The sequence below is a fragment of the Protopterus annectens genome, chromosome 1.part2 (assembly GCF_019279795.1).
Source record: "Protopterus annectens isolate FY-2018-M chromosome 1.part2, PAN1.0, whole genome shotgun sequence".
Taxonomy (NCBI): Eukaryota; Metazoa; Chordata; order Ceratodontiformes; family Protopteridae; genus Protopterus; species Protopterus annectens.
Genome location: NC_056727.1, coordinates 688,276,605 through 688,293,169, shown reverse-complemented (window position 1 = coordinate 688,293,169; position 16,565 = coordinate 688,276,605). Strand labels below are relative to the sequence as shown.

Here is a 16,565-nt window from a genome sequence, read left to right as displayed (position 1 = left end):
CTACAGTTTAGTGTTTCTTTCTTTCTTTCTCTCATAGTGTTAAGAGTGAACCCATACAAACTGTACCAAAAAAGCTCCTTTCCTAAGCAATGCAAACACACACGATGTTTATGTGAAGATACGTGAAGGCTGCCAGCCTAGCTAGATAGAATTATCTCATTTGTAAATATTAACATAAGCCACAGGCTTGTTCTCTTAAATAAGAAAATTGTACTGGATGTTGAACTTCTAAAATGTAACCACACTGCACTCTGCTGGAGGAAAATCGAGCATTGTATAATTGTTTGATCTCAAAACTCGGAGCAGAGATGTTTGGATGAAGGAATTCTTGCTATTGGTTTGAGATCAGAGTTAATTGCTAGAATTTGCATGTATAATGTCTTTTTATTGCTGTAGCTTCCTGACCAGGTGCAAGAAAAAAAGGTTGTCAAACTCCGTTTCTGTTAGCTTGGGAACCAGAGAAGAAATAATGTAATCTGAAATGAGTCAGTAGTACTTTATCAATTTAAGGACAGAAAGAGAGCGACTCAGAGCATTTTGCATTTGTCTTCAGAACATCCATCACCAGCACTGTCTTGCTCTATATGTAAGTTTATTTTAGAACTATCTTTGCTTTGCTCTTTGATATAGCTAGGAACTAGGAAAATTAGACTAGTTGTTTTTTGTATTGATGTCAGAACGTTTCTACTGTATTATTTTAATCATTTCTTTGTGATCACTGAACTCTTGACTAGCACTGTGTAGTAAGAAGCATGGTCTTGTGTTTTTATTATTTATTATTAAATATTTTAAACCTTCCAACTGTGGCTGTTTTGTGTAGAGATAATTTAAGCTCCATAGTAAATTGCATATATATATATATATATATATATATATATATATATATATAGTGATACTGTACTAAGCCACTCCAATAAGCCTTGCTGTTCAGTTACACTTACCATTTGGATAACAATATTGCACAGTAATAATTGGACACCCTTCAGTATGGGCCTTTTTAGTAGCTGATAAGTAAGGGTCCTGGTGGCAGTGATTACTACCTTATAGCCTGGACAGAAGGGGCACAGCTAGTGAACCTGTGCCAGCCTTCCCCAGGAGTGTCTGTGTGGTTGTATATAAATCATATCTCAAAGTGTGTGTGTGTGTGTGTCAGCTACTTGGGCAGGGAGAGTGCTAGGAGGACTTGGCTTGGGACCCTGGCTAAGGACTCCAACTCTATAGCTGTGCCAGTGGGGAGTCTTATTGGGGATCTGGAGAGAAAGGGAGAAACCAACCCCAGACTGACTGCGATCTCTGTGTGCTTTTTAGTGAAAATGCACTTTACTGTGTGTGTATTTGTTATCCTTCCCAATGTGGATGCCCCTCACTGGTGCTAGTGATGCAGACTGAGACTCCTTGATTGCTGGGCCAGTGCATGGGTGTCACAGCTTGTCTCAGGGTGGCATTATGGATGCCTTACATTTCCTAAACAATTTGCTATCCATAACATAATAGCACAGCTGTAATGAAAACAATGACAAACTGTCAGAAGAAGAGCAAATAACAAACTTTAACAATTACCAACTAAACAATTAGAATCTACAACCAGAAAACAGTGAGATGCCTTCAGAACAAGGAAGGGGACTGTATGACACAAAACTGACCAAAACTGTAAAAAGCAATGATCTGACCTGTACTGTGTATGTGTGTGTGTGTGTATATATCTATCTATCTATATATATATATATCTATATATATATATATATATATATATATCTATATATATATATATATATATATATATATATATATATATATATATATATATATATACATATATACACATATATATATATATACACATACATATATATATATATATATACACATACATATATATATATATATATACACACATACATATATATACACACATACATATATATACACACATACATATATATACACACATACACACACATAAAAATCAGATTAACAACAAATGAGCAAACTTTGGTGAAAATTACCTCAAAGATAAAGATTTTCTAAAAATAGCCTAGGGCAAGTGCTTAGATGCAATTAACATGATGTCATGTCAGGCAGGGCTCCACAGACTTTAATGGCTGTGTCTCTCCACACGTGAAATAACTGTCCTTTAAAGTCTATGGACGCATCCTACGTTTTTTCAGTGTTGATGTCACTTCTCAGTGGTATTAGCGCTGGAAAAACAAATTTAGAAAAGCTTTTGCCCCCCCCCCCACATTTTGGATAAAGAAACTGGCGGCAGAATGAAGATCCTAATCATCACTTCTTGCACCAGATACAGTGGTGCAAAACATAACTCATGCTAGTGTGACAAAACACTTTAAACAGCATTACAAGGGTGAAAAGGTGAGGGGTCAGTAGTCTGGAAAAGTTTCAGGTGCTGAGATGCTTAACTCTCAATTTCAAAATTTCTCCTAACTTCAATCCACGTGTGTGGATTGATACTAGGAGGAATAATCCACATCTGTTTATGCATATATGCTTGTTTTACAAATGTTTATGTTTTACATACATATAAAACATACCTTACACTCAGCATTCAGACTACATTCATATGAGAGGTTGAAAAAACTCAGTTAAATCAAACATGTCTTTTGGTTCTTAAGACTATTTGTATTCTTGTATCTTGTAAATACAGCTGATTAAAGTAAGTTTAAACAATAGTTACAGCAATGGCTTATTGTCCTCTGGATCTGTATCTTCCACCTCTAAAAGCCAACCATATCCCCTCTGTCGCAAGAATGTTGTTGCCACAGATTCTCCGGAAAAATCTTCCCCCACGTGAAGCTTCACATCTGGAGGAGCTATTGAACCACTGGGATCTGAAAGAAAAACATCTGAATGAGTATGATACTCAAAACAATGTAAAAGTCATATCTAAAATGCAGACGTCCTACACAGATTCTCTTTTAAGTACAAGCACTTATACCGAGACTGCACTACCTGCTGCTCTTAATAGTGAAAGATTTGATTTAAAAAAATGACTGCAAAGTACTCTGGCAGCGCAAGTTATGAGTTTCACAATACCTTAGTGCAGTCACTTTAAAAGAAATAACACAGTACATTATATGGCAGTTGAGAAGTTCACCTTTAGTCTCTTGGCCTAGTGGTGCAGCTACAAACTGCAGCACCACAGACTATGAATTTATGACTAAACTAAAGTTGGAATATGAAACAGTCAAACATAGTGGCAGACACACTACACAAAAGGAAGTACAGTATGGTGTTGCAACACACTACAAAAGACGGACACCTGGTTTTAATCCATTAAAGCCTTCTTTGGATACTGTGCAACAGTGACTAGATCCAACCCTCAGTAGTAAATTTTATCAAACTTGTCAACAGCAATCTCTAGGCAGACTGGAGAAGCTGTGGTACAAACCTCCTGGGAAGCCATGCAGAAGACCCAACTGTATATATCACAACTAACAAGGAGGACAAGAAATGTGAAAATGCTAGACGTCAGTACAAGATAGTCCTCTCAGTGGCGGCTGGTGACTTCAAATCAAAGGGGGGCTGCAGGAGACGGCTGAATGGGTGGAGAGTCAATAGGAGTGGCCATCTAGAAAGGGGAGGAGCTATGATCAAAACCAAAAAAAACTGTAACTAATTAAATATGCTGCCCTGGGTGCCAAACCATCATTATGAGAGTCCAATCAAGAAAAAAGGAAAGTGTAGAAGAAAAAAAATATTTCAATCCATTGGCTGCATGGCAGCTTACTAAATATCTAGATGGAAACAAAAAGGTTGTGAGGCATGAAAAAATAAATTACCTTTTAAATACATTACTGGAATGCTAGTCAAAATCAAGTATATGAAAAACAAGCAGCACGCAACTCAAACCACTTCTCCTTGCACTCCAGTTCTAATTATAATTTATATTCAGCTTTATTAAAGTACCAAGTAACATGCTGAAAGTAGCAATCTCTGTGACACCCCCACTTGTAAGAAATGTTTCTTATCCAAAAAAGACCTGCTGCCTGACAACAACTATCTACTTGTTTCATGGGGAAAACATGATCAAAGTAAAAAATGAAAAGCAAACAGGAAACAAGCTCAACATACATTGCTTAACAGATTACTGCACAGGATATGTACCACACATGATAGATTGGCATTCTGTTTAGTTTGCAGGCAAAGCCTGTAATGAGCTCTTAAAATAATGTAATCCTGTCCTTTATTACAAATACTGTCATATGCATTTCAATAACCAAGGCTTATATATGTTATCTAGTTATGTAAGTATTCTCTGCATGGCAACAACAGAAAGGCTTTCAATGTTGGCAATTCGTTAACAGTATGCTTATTAAAACTTGCATATTACAATCTCAGACAAGCTTACCAGATGGTCGTTAAAGCATTGCTACTTACACAGAGCAACAGGCACTTTATGAATAATAAGCATAAATCAACAGTATAAAAATATGACAGAAACCAGAACATTCTGCAAAATCAAGGACAGATGAAAAGCAATTGTAGTACTTGTGTCTACCTTGGATGGGGGGACAGTCTGCACATTTACACTGCATAACTGTTCCTTGCCTGGCTTGGACACATCCAGAGTCACTACATGGGGGAGTGGGGTGCAACAAGTATGTCACAATTTAAAATGTCTCTGGCTGATTGCGATGGCCCTGACACATTTGTTATACCTCTCAACCTCAGAGCAAGAAATCTGGACAAAGCCATACATAGACGTGGGACAAAGGCCCAAAAATAAGGACAATTTTTAAATATTGCTCTTATAAACTTAGAAAGATAACAGAACAGTAGGTCTTGCATTTGTATGAATTTTCTGAAGGGTATGAAATCTGAAACTGAAATGTCTGCCACTAATTTGCCAAAAATAACCTACAATTTTATGAAAAATGGACCAAAAATGTGATTCAAAAATATAAAATAGCCACACAATACAGCTGGGAACCTGCAAAGAAGGAACACTTTTTAATATTAGTACTGCTAACTTGAGCAGCTAACAAAATAAAAGAATCTACATGCATTTCTGAAATAAAAGCAATCTATAAATGATTACAGTTATTTATTAATTGTAAACCCTCCATGTTTTCTTCCAAAATTGCCATTTTGCGGAGAGATTATTAGGGGAAGAGCAACATTTTGAGCCAAAATTGGGTACAGTTGAGAGGTTTGGATATGCCTAATTCTATACAGCAATTTATCTGCACGTACCTCTCAACCTGTTAATGCAGGAAATCTGGACAAGGCCAAATATATTGGGGGAACATATAAACAGTACTAAAAATTGCTCTTGTATAAACTGAGACAGTTGATAGAATAACAGGTCTTGCTTTAGCATGCATTTTTCTGAAGGTTATTAAGTCTGAAACTCAATGTCTGTCATTATTTAGTGACTTCATTTCTAAATGATTTGACAGAAAACCACAAATTTTATGAGGAACAAACCAAAAATAAGAAGCAAAAATCTCGACAGTTGAGAGGTATAGTTCAGCCGGGGCTGTCTGAGGTTTACTGCCCCCCCCCCCCTCATAAAATCATGGTCGAATGGAGCTTCCCCCCCTACAGCCATTCCAATGAACCATTACTTGGCTATTTCACTCCATTTACTATAAACACTAACCGGGAAAAGACGAAAAACAAAAACCATAAACACTAATGTTCATACTGCTTTACTTCTGCGATGATTTGGACTTCATTTGAAAGTTTTATTTTGCATTTTACAGCGCAAACACTAATATATATATCTGCTAAACAAAGCAATGCAGTCTCACAATGAAAACAGACTTAGCATTAAAACTTCTCTGCCCTTGAAAACTCACATTCACTGAAACAGCATTGAGCTGTTTTCAAATCACAGGCCCCTTGCACATGAAACATACACATGCTCTTTCATTCACCTTCCTGATTGTATTAAATTATATTCCTTGTACAATACAGTACAGGTTTAGAGGGCGTTTTAAATTTGTTTTGAAATTTTTCCAGTAAACAATGAAACAAAATGCATGCACCACTAATGACAAAACTGCCCAATTCAGAACATTTCCATAATAAAAGTCTACTCAAACTTCTACAGTCCACCAGTATCAGTACATATGCACAATCTCTGAAGTAAAAGTCATCTAAATAATTCCACATTAAAGAGATCTGTAACTAACGAAGAGGCTGCTGCTAGCAAACAACTTTGTATTTCATTGTTTCATCTACAAATAAAGTGCCTTTTTCCCTTGAAGAATAAATTGCCTATCTTACACTAAAAAAAATGATAAGCTAGCAATATTGCAATAGGGAATGGATGGCAAACTGATAACAGGTTCATAGTTACTAGGTATCTTTGCCAAAAAGGAGTGCAGCATCCACCTCCTTTGCAAAGTACAGTATCAGCAATGCATCTATCTACTGTGGGAGTAGAACCCACAACTTTGCAGCACAAAGAAATCTGGAAAAAGCCAAAGTTTATTGGGGGGGGGGGGCAAAAAACAGGGACACATTTTAAAACATTGCTTGTATAACGTTGGAAAGTTGCTAGAATAAAATGCTGTGTTACCACCATACATTTCACTGCCACACCTTAAACCCAGGACCCTGTGCAAAACAGTCAGAGCAACATACCACTATGCCAAATCAGCTGTTTTGTGAAAGAGGAAGACGGACACTTAAATGGCTACCATTTAGTGAATTCAGTTCTCACCATAGCACAACTGTCAACCTCTTAGCAAAAAACACCTGAACAAAGCCAATAATGGGTGAATACAGCCCCCAAACATTCAGTGAATTCAGTTCTCACCATAGCTCTCAATCTCTTGGCAAAAAAACACCCGGATAAAGCCAGTAATGGGGGGGAACATAGCCCCCAAACATATTCAGTTCTTACCATAGCTCTCAACCTTAGCACAAAAAATCTGGATGAAGCCAATAATGGGAGAATACAATCCCAAAAATAGGGATAAATTTCAAATATCCATCTTGTACACTTAGAAAATTGCTAGAATAAAAGTTTTTGCTTTACCATGCACTTTCTGAAGAATATGAAGTCTGATATTCAAATGCATGTCATTTTTAACATTTGTTAACCAGGAAAGTCTGACTTGGAACAAAAGCTAAGTTTTAGCAGAGGCCCAGGGAGAAACACTCCAGACAGACACATGTCTTTGTAAGATGGGAGGACACTAGAGGAAACAAAACACAGAGAGGGCATACAGACTCCACAGAAAAGGTAAGGCACCCCAGCCAAGAATCAAACCAGAGAACCTGTAGCTGTCAGGCAACAATGCTACCACTGCACCAATGCACTACCAGCTTTGCAAGGACACAAATACAGAAACCACAGATTTTATGAGGACTAGAACAAGTATGAGGGAAAAATCTGCAATGTTTTTACAAATGGTGGTAGGTAGGGAATTCAGGCTCCTGCCACCTGGGCTCAAGGTACAGGGTTCAAGCCTTATTCTCTACCCACTACCATGTAGCAACTGGGGCATTTTACACACACACACACACACACACACACACACACACACACACACACACACACACACACACACACACACACACACACACACACCTCCATAAAATGTGAATCCACTACCTATCCTCCACAAAACGCGAATCCTCTGCAGCTAAGTCCACAAAACGGCCGCCGATCCATGAATCCCCTGGCCCGTGCATGGGTTCCCTCCACAAAACGGCTGCCTGAGCATGGGTCTCCCGTGAGAGATGGCTAGTCCCACGAGAGTAGTAGGCTGGAGCCTCCATCCTGCGGACGATGCAGTCCAGTGACCTTTCGGTCTGTGCGGTCGTCACCGCACAGACCTCTGGGCTGGAAGGGTGGAGTTTCCTGCCTTTCCTATCTGGACTGCCTAACAGAGCAGTCTGGAGCTCTGGAATAAGCACGCATGCGTGCATGGAGTTCTCAGGAACCATGTACGCATGCGTGGAGTCCGTGAATTTTTTTTTTTTATTTTATTGTACAGGTGGGGGGGCCGCAGTCCTGCAGTCCTATAGCATGAGCTGCCCCTGCCTCCGATACAAGTGAAACAGTAACACAAGTTTCACATTTGTTGAGGGCTGCAAGATATAGAATACATAATGTCAGGCAAAAAAAAAAAAAAAGTGTGACAAACAATGTTTAGTCTTAATTCCTTCACCATGGGTATCAAGTTCTCAGCCACCGAGATAAGCGTCTTTCTTTAGGTGCTGAGATAGGTATAAAAAAAATGGAAAAACTGTTAATACTGTAAAATTATTATTTTAAAGAAATGTACCAATTCCTTCAAACTGGTTTAGGGTGCAATATTTTGTCAGTACAATAAACACACACATAAATAAATATCCTAAATTAATGTAATAAAATGGCAACTTGCTAGCCTACAGAAAAGGATCAATTATCAATCTGGGTGCAAGAGGATACTGTCAAGAGTGGTGGGTGACAGTAAGCAACCAACACCAACTTGCACCCCTTGAGGGGGACTATTGCTAGTGACTTCTGGCAGAGACAGATGCTGGGTAGCTTTCAGTAGATGCATAATGTTAAGCTACTTACATGGAACTGTGAAGCATCACTCAATCTACAGATGGCATAAATTACACATTATACAACGACCCCCCATTAATAGTCCAAAACATGCACGCTGATTGGTCAGCGTGCACGTTGTAAATCAGACTTATACTAATAGAAAAAGGTCTGGTCGCCCAAATTTTTTCCATTAGTAGAAGTCTTTTTTTTTTTTTTTTTTTACAGCAACAAGAACGCAAGATCTCCGTTGATTTTTAGAAACTGTCTCGCTATGTTAAAGGAGTTTAACATAGTGAAACAGCTTTAAAAAAAGTAAAGGAGATCTTCCTTTCTCCGTTGCTTTTTTTAAAGCTGTCTCACTATGTTAAATGGGTTTAACATAGCGATACAGCTTTATAAAAAGCAACTGAGATTCTCAGTGTCTCGCTATGTTAAACTCCTTTAACATAGTGAGACACTTTGTAAAAAGCAACGGAGATCTTGCTTTCTCCGTTGCTTCCACCCACAGCTCTGAAATACTGCGTAAGCATACGCATGCGCAGTACATCAGAACTGCCGCAGAATACCAGACAGCTGCGGAAGGGCATCACGGAGGCATTATACAATGCCATTATTTAAGAAAAGTAAGTATTTCTTTTCTTAAATAATATCATTCTATAATAGCAATAACCCACTTCTGGGTGTGGGTAATGCTGGATTTACCCACAGTTGTCTTTGTTTGGCCACTCGGGCTTCGCCCTCATGACCAAACCACACCAACCGAGGGTAAATCCAGCATTACCCACACCCAGGCGTGGGTTATTACTTAATTAACACACACCCTGTCAGGCATTAGTGCGCTTAGTGAATGGGCTCTCTGTACAATTGTTGTGTTTTTTTTTTTTTTTTTTTTTTTTTTTTTTTAAAGTACTATATTATTTTATATATTTTTAATGCAAAATAGTTCCTCCACCTAATGTTTCAAACTTGAAGTAGTATATGTTAATGGCACTGGAGAAAGTATTTTACATCAAACATATATAAAATAATATAGTGCTAAAAAAAAAATAAGCAAGCAAAACACAACAATTTTACATACATACATACATATACAGTCTACTCTGCTTTTCTACACACATCAGTTCCACAAGATCACTCTTGCTTTCTCTCTCTCACTCTCTTCATCACACTTCTGCTTTCATGCACCCATTCACTCACACATGCAGACAGCAACAGACACAAATACACACGATCTCTCTCTCTCTCCTCACTTTCATACATGCGTACCCTGTCTCTCTCACTCACACACACACACACACACACACACACACACACACTTTTTATTTTGCACTCGCTAAACAGCAAAACGCTGCTTAGCCAGTGTAAAACAGCAGCTTAACTGATCTCCTCACATAAATAAGCATACACACTCACATATTAATGCATACACACACTTTATTTTACTTTTATTTTACACTTACTAAAAAACAGCAGAAGCACTGTTTAGTGAGCATAAAATAATGGTGGACATTCCATTTTCTCAGTCCGAGCTCCGTGGCGGCTTGATATGCTGCCGTGAAGAGGCTGACATGTTTATTCAGCAGGCATTACTTGTACATTAATACCCTGCTGGAGAATTCTCATTCTCAATCAGGACATTGATGTACAGTAAGCCCATTCTCTAACACAGGTTTGGAAACTGGGATGGAATGGTGTGAAGAGTGAGAAGTACAATGAAGGGAAAAATGTGAGGGTGTGCATTTCATTTCCAATACACTTTTACAGCAGAATGAAATCTCAAGTGTACTTCAGTATGTATCTGTTTTTGCTTCTTACTATTAGCAAGTGCTGACAGTGTTAGAAAAGTGTTAAGATTTGCTCCCCAAGTAGGAAGATCTATAATGGAATTCGGAATTTGTGCCCAATATGGAATGTCATAAACAAGCAGTAATGAGAACTTAATTAACAAAATTAATGCTGTTGTGTTCATTTCTAATTGGTTAGTGGCAGTTCTACAATTGTTACAATAATGCTGCTTTTAATGAAAAAAGATAATAAAACACTGATTCTTAAACGCCTTGGAAGACAAGACCTTGATTTCCTAGTTTCCCATGTATGTGTCTTTCTGTGCAATAAAGGAGATAGTTATGCTCTGCTGAACTGTCCTGTGTGAAAGTTATTTGGTACCTTAACAGTATGGTGTTCTGCTGCTCGGAAATCTAAGCAGTTTGTGTGCCTCTACATTACAAACAGTCACTGGGCCACAGAAAGAGACAGGTTCTGTCAGTCATGTTTCTGGTGTAACAATACTTAATTTTAAAATTTAGCAGAGTCTAAAGTCTCTACAAGTAAGCTTTAGTTACTAGTTTTAATTATATGTGAGCAGGTAAATTGTATCAACAAGGATTAGGATACTGGACGTGTATATGATCACTTATACCAATATGCTTCAGACACAATAATTGTGTGCTAGTGGGGTTTTAATCAAAATATACAAGGACAGAGTATCCTTCTCACAGGGACTGTGTTTATAAATTTCTTGTTCTGAAGTAGGTATGGGTCTCCGCAAAATTGATTACATGTACAGATCTGCAATCATAGAACTGCATGCATATCTGCTGACATCATCAGATACAAACATAGTGAAAGTTTTGAAACATGAAGAGAACAAATATAAGATGACTTCTGTGCTTAGTTTAGCAGAAGCATATTGGCGTCAAGCGGGAATATAAGCCAAACCAGAAGTACATAAAAATCAGGCAACAACTAAATGTGCCAAAAAACAAAAGAATATAAGTAGTACAATCAGATGAGAAGGCAAGAATTTTGGAAAAGGCATAAATATAGTTGAAAGTACAGAAGACTCCTGGAACAACGTCATGTTGATCAGATGTATAGTTAATCTAAGTGGCTCATGACAGTGGACTATGTACACTTTGGTTTTCAAAGTCAACTGAACATGTGGGAGAAAACAGACAAATGCAGGTTCTGTAAAACAGAACTGGAAACAGTCGCACATCGTTTTGCTGGGTGTGACAAGAATGGCAGAGGGCCTGTATACTGAAAGGCATAATAATGTGGCAAGACTGCTGCATTGGGGATTGTGCAAACAGTACAACACTGAAGTAGCTGAGAAGCACTGGAAACGTTAGCCACAAAGCATTACAGAAAATTATGAAGTTTGTACCACATGGGATCACCTATTGCTAACAGTTCAAGAAACAGATGCAAAACACAGATACAGTAACTCCATGAAAAGAAGACAAAAGTAGCAATAATCACTGAAATTGTTACACTGAGCGATTACAGTGTCTCGCATACAGACAGACACACTGTCATAAAATACCAGGATGTGCAGGCAGAAACGAGGGCGATATGGAAGGATATCCAGACAGTTCCAATAGTAGAAGCAAAGGGTCTCATAAAAAGGAATTTATGGTCTTATTTAGATATGTTACCGATACATGTAATTCTGTATGAATTGCAGGAGCCAATTCTCAGCACATTGAGGGTGCTGAGAAGAGCACTTTTGGCTTACAACAAATCTTAAAACAATTCTGATTTCACAAACTTCAATCATACTTTGACGTAGCAATTGGATCCACTCCCACCATGGTATTAAAAACCCAAAAGACTTGCAGAAATTAAACCAGACTGTTTCCCTGATAGGACTGAACATCCTTCTCAGGAGTGAGAGAGGGTTCAAATCAAACATACATAGAAAAAGGAACAGAGGATTCCTTCACTGGGAATGTAAGTGACTGCAATTACAGTCACAGATGTATCCTTTTGGTATACGAGTGGGTTTTTATGACAGGTACAAGTACAAGTGTTAGACTATGGGACTCCAGGCAAGTACAAGTGTTAGAGTATGGGACTCCAGGCAGGTATATATTTAACATCATAGAGACAGCTGTAAATATTTGGTACAATGGCCCGAGCTCACAAGCAATGATTGCGCTTTACAGTTTGCGTAAAAAGGTGCTTTTATAACAAAATTTTGAAAAAAATTAAAAAAAAAAAAAAAAAAACGGAGAGGTAAGCAAGATACCAGCTACCTGCTGGGTCATCTTTTAATGACTGGCAAGAAGAATCTAAAAATAAGGAAAAGGAATCTATAGTTAAAAAATTACTTAAGTTAAAGTCACAGCTGCAGGCAGCTAATAGAACAGATTTGCAAAGATGTGCAAAAGAAAAGTCCCATTCCTGGGGTATGTATCCTTTAAAACAGTTAAGAGAAATTGACACTCACAGTCATAATCCTCTGATGACAACTGGCTTCTGTTACCTTCTGCACCTCCTCCACCTTATGATCCACCCAAGTCTCAAGAAGCTGACAGTTATCTCTCTCAAAGAAGGCAGACGGAGAGGTGTTTGGCAGAAACAGACTACCACTTCCCCAGATATGGCCCAAGTTACTTCCAGTCTCCCTTCTGGATCAGGTTACAACACTAGATTTCTTCAACAATGTCAAACTATAATGACCTCAAACCAAATGTTAATGCCTCTGGCTAATAAAGGGAAACAATCGGATTACAAACATAAATATGGGGGAAGTAAGATTTCCTAATAAAAGCTGGCCAGCAAAAACTAGCACTTTGAATAATAATGTGCTTAATTTTACCCAATTTCTAATCGTTACTGATAGACAGGAATATCATCCCTGCAAGTCAACCTGCAGAAGAGACAGCTCCTTACTCTTCTACGGATTCTGACATACCTTACACACCGATGCGATGCACCCTTTGCTCGAAGTATCAAACCCTGTGCAGTAGCTACAGATAGAGAGGCTGAACCTGCTGTAACAGTGGTACAGCCATAGACAACAGTGGATTTTCAAACCATTGCAGATTCTCTCCCTCCTATTCAAACACACACAGTAATATATGCAAACATCTTAGAAGGACATGCACAATTGCAAAATCCCACCACTGAAGACCTGAGAGAGACATACTAAAAGCCTCCGGACCTCCCAATATTTTTAGGAAAATACGGGAAAAATCTAACCTACTTAACATTCAAAAACACACACATGATGGATTTCTACCTGCTAGAAATAAGCTCTTAAAAGCTATTACCACAGTGTGCCCCCTGCCTCTAATTGGGCAATAATAAAAGCTATTATACAAAGAGACAGAATGAATCTACTGATGAATATCTGCAACATATGATAGATGCATTTGAAGCCGCAGCCAGTGGGTTGTCAGCAGCTTTCGTCGAGGGCTTGTTACCATCCATACTAGAACAGATTAAAAAGAAGGTTTGTTTAAACTGGCCAAGCTTAAGCATTCATGAAATACTAAATCAGGCACAATATGTTCAATATCCTTTGGGAAGAAAAAGAACAAAGTTAGTGGATATTCAGCTTTAGCATTTTAATACAGACTTGTGGGGATGCGGAAGAAGAAATTGTGGGGAAGAAGTAGAGTCCAATATATTTTCAGCAACCCCCAGGACAGTATCGGCAAAATTATCATCCCCATATTCATCTCAGGAACATTTAAATGTCATTGTTTTCTTAATGGTTCTGTTGTTGGGATAAGTGACCTAACTTAATTATTGTGCCACTCTTAGTAGCTGCTGTGATGAGACAGATGCAGGAAAGAAAGGCAACCATAATTATTAAATGATGTCTTTTTCTGAAAATTAAGTATTTAGTCTTTGTTACAGGGAAGGAAACACACTTTTTGGAAAGAAAAACTTGATTTTTGAGTGGAATTTTCCTTGAAAATTTACACACAGTGTACACTAATACATTTATAAAAAAAGAAAAAAAGTGTGCCAATTTACTTCAGTATTCAAACTAATCAGAAAATAAATGATACCTTAAAAATTAAGTTACTTTTTACTCGTTAACCATTGCTTTTAATCCATTCTTAAATTAGGAAAAGGTAAAAGGATCATAAACTTCAAGTCAAAAATTTTTGTCCATGTTCTACAAAATTTCTCCGTATGATATTTATCATACATGCATTTCTAACATCCTAACACTTTCTTACAGTTCTCTGTTTCTCCTATATAAATCTTTGAACAACCACAAAGAACACAGCACTGATTCTGAAGTGCACATTACATCTTGCTGAATTCTGTACACATCACTCTTCAATTTACAGTTTTAATTTTCTTTCATGCAAGTACATGCCTGACAAAGTCCATATCTAAAATTACTTCCTTCTGTGAATCAAGTCTATTTATTTATTTAAAATTACTATATACTGCTTGGTCAATGACACTTCAATCCTTCCTGCATTCAAATACTGGACTATAAGGCAAGATTGCTTTAAGAATATCATTTGTGAATAACATAAGCTAATAATTTCTTAAAACATTCTTCATATGGTGTGTACAAAACATATTAGTTACTCCCTTTTATCCTTAATACACATTGCATTGCAATTATACCCCCCCCCCCCATTTCTGTAGGAACATATATCTTGGCAATCACATCTGAACATATTTTACTAACGGCATCAACTTTTGCCATCTCTTTAAAATGTTAAGTTTTTAGCATGTTTTGATCCTAAAATCTGTCCATAAAACAAAGAATGAACTAGTTTGTTAAATGATCACATTGGGCATGCAGACAATTAATTTAAGATGTCCTCTTTTTACTAACTCTTGTAAGAATGCTACCAATTGGTTTCACATATAACATCATATCTAAAAATACATTTCTTTTCCCAGTTATTTTATTTTGCAAAATGAAGCCCATACTAATTCTGTTGTACTTTATCAATACATTCAACTATTTTATCTTCAATTCAGACTTCACAACTATGCTCCAACATGTTTTTCAAATTGTCTCAAAAGCTTGCAAATACAAGTCTAATAAGTCTGATAAGACAAGAGTTTTCATAATCTGATAATGAAATCAAACATGACAGCACAAAAAAAGTGGAAATACCACAGCCCACTAAACCATACCTGAAATACATATGTAAAGGGAATTACTACTTTTTTTTTCTGGGAGTGAATGCTGTTCAGCAGCTTGGGCACATATCTCTCAACCTGTAGGCACAAGTAATCTGGACAAAGCCAAAAATAATAGGGGGAACAAATTGTTTAAACACTGAATGTAAAGAGCATGTTTTAAATATTGCTCTTCTAAACTTAGAAAGTGGCTATACTAAAAGGTTTTGTATTAGCATGTGATTTCTGAAGGATATAAAGTCTGAAACTCAAATGTATTTAGTGACAACAATCTTCAATGATTTTACAGACCACCACAAACTTTAGGAAGGACAGACCAAAAATAAAGGGCAAAAATCTGGACATTCTGCGAAAATCTGGACGGTTGAGAGGTAATTTTGGGCCTAACACGCTATTCTCTTAAATGTCTTGGTCACCAAGCCACATACTATTGCTATTAAGCCAAGCTTTCATATATTTTTCAGCAGACTAGCTATGCTTGCACTGGTAACTTCAAAAAGCTGAGCTCTGAAAGGCAAATTGAGCAACATAACCACACCAGTTACCAAACTGTAAGATAGCAACATGACCATCCTAGTATCCACACTGTCAAATAATCCCTACGTGTCAAAAAGTTTCCAAAGGTTAGATAACTATTTTCTATCTTTCTGCTTCACATCATACCCCTATTATTCTTTTCCAAAAGAACACCAAACATCTTTGTCAAAAGTTAAGAAGCTGATATACAGACTTTGTGTGTTGAATCACTACAAAATATATTGTGTAAAACTAACACATCCTCATTCCCAGCACGCGCACAGACACACACACACACACACACACAGTTACTTTTTTTATTAACACCTCAGTGAAAGAAGACCGTACAATAATGTGTGGAAACTGCAATCGTGGAATGGTCTTCACAAAATCCACTATCACCATTTCCAGTCACACATAAAAAAGGGAAATCTCATATTGATTCTGTACCTACAGGAAGTAAAAATATTCATCTTATGGTCACTTGCAGTAGTATTTACAACATTCAGAATCAGCCGCAGCCAAGATCTGTGTAAGCTGTGAAGTAAGCCTATATACCTATAAAGGGAGATACAGAGTGGTGTACCAGAAAAAAAGGGGCATCATCCTGAGCTACCTTCACTTTTTT

The 16,565-nt window shown here is 37.5% G+C and overlaps 1 protein-coding gene across 1 annotated transcript in view; it reads right to left on the bottom strand.

The window, feature by feature from the left end:
• YIPF4 (Yip1 domain family member 4) overlaps positions 1-16,565 on the bottom strand; it is a 686,237-nt gene that overhangs the window by 615,037 nt on the left and 54,635 nt on the right. Inside the window, 1 exon segment of the mRNA XM_044060191.1 lies at positions 2,693-2,846. Within this exon segment, the coding sequence (XP_043916126.1) occupies positions 2,693-2,846 (154 nt within the window).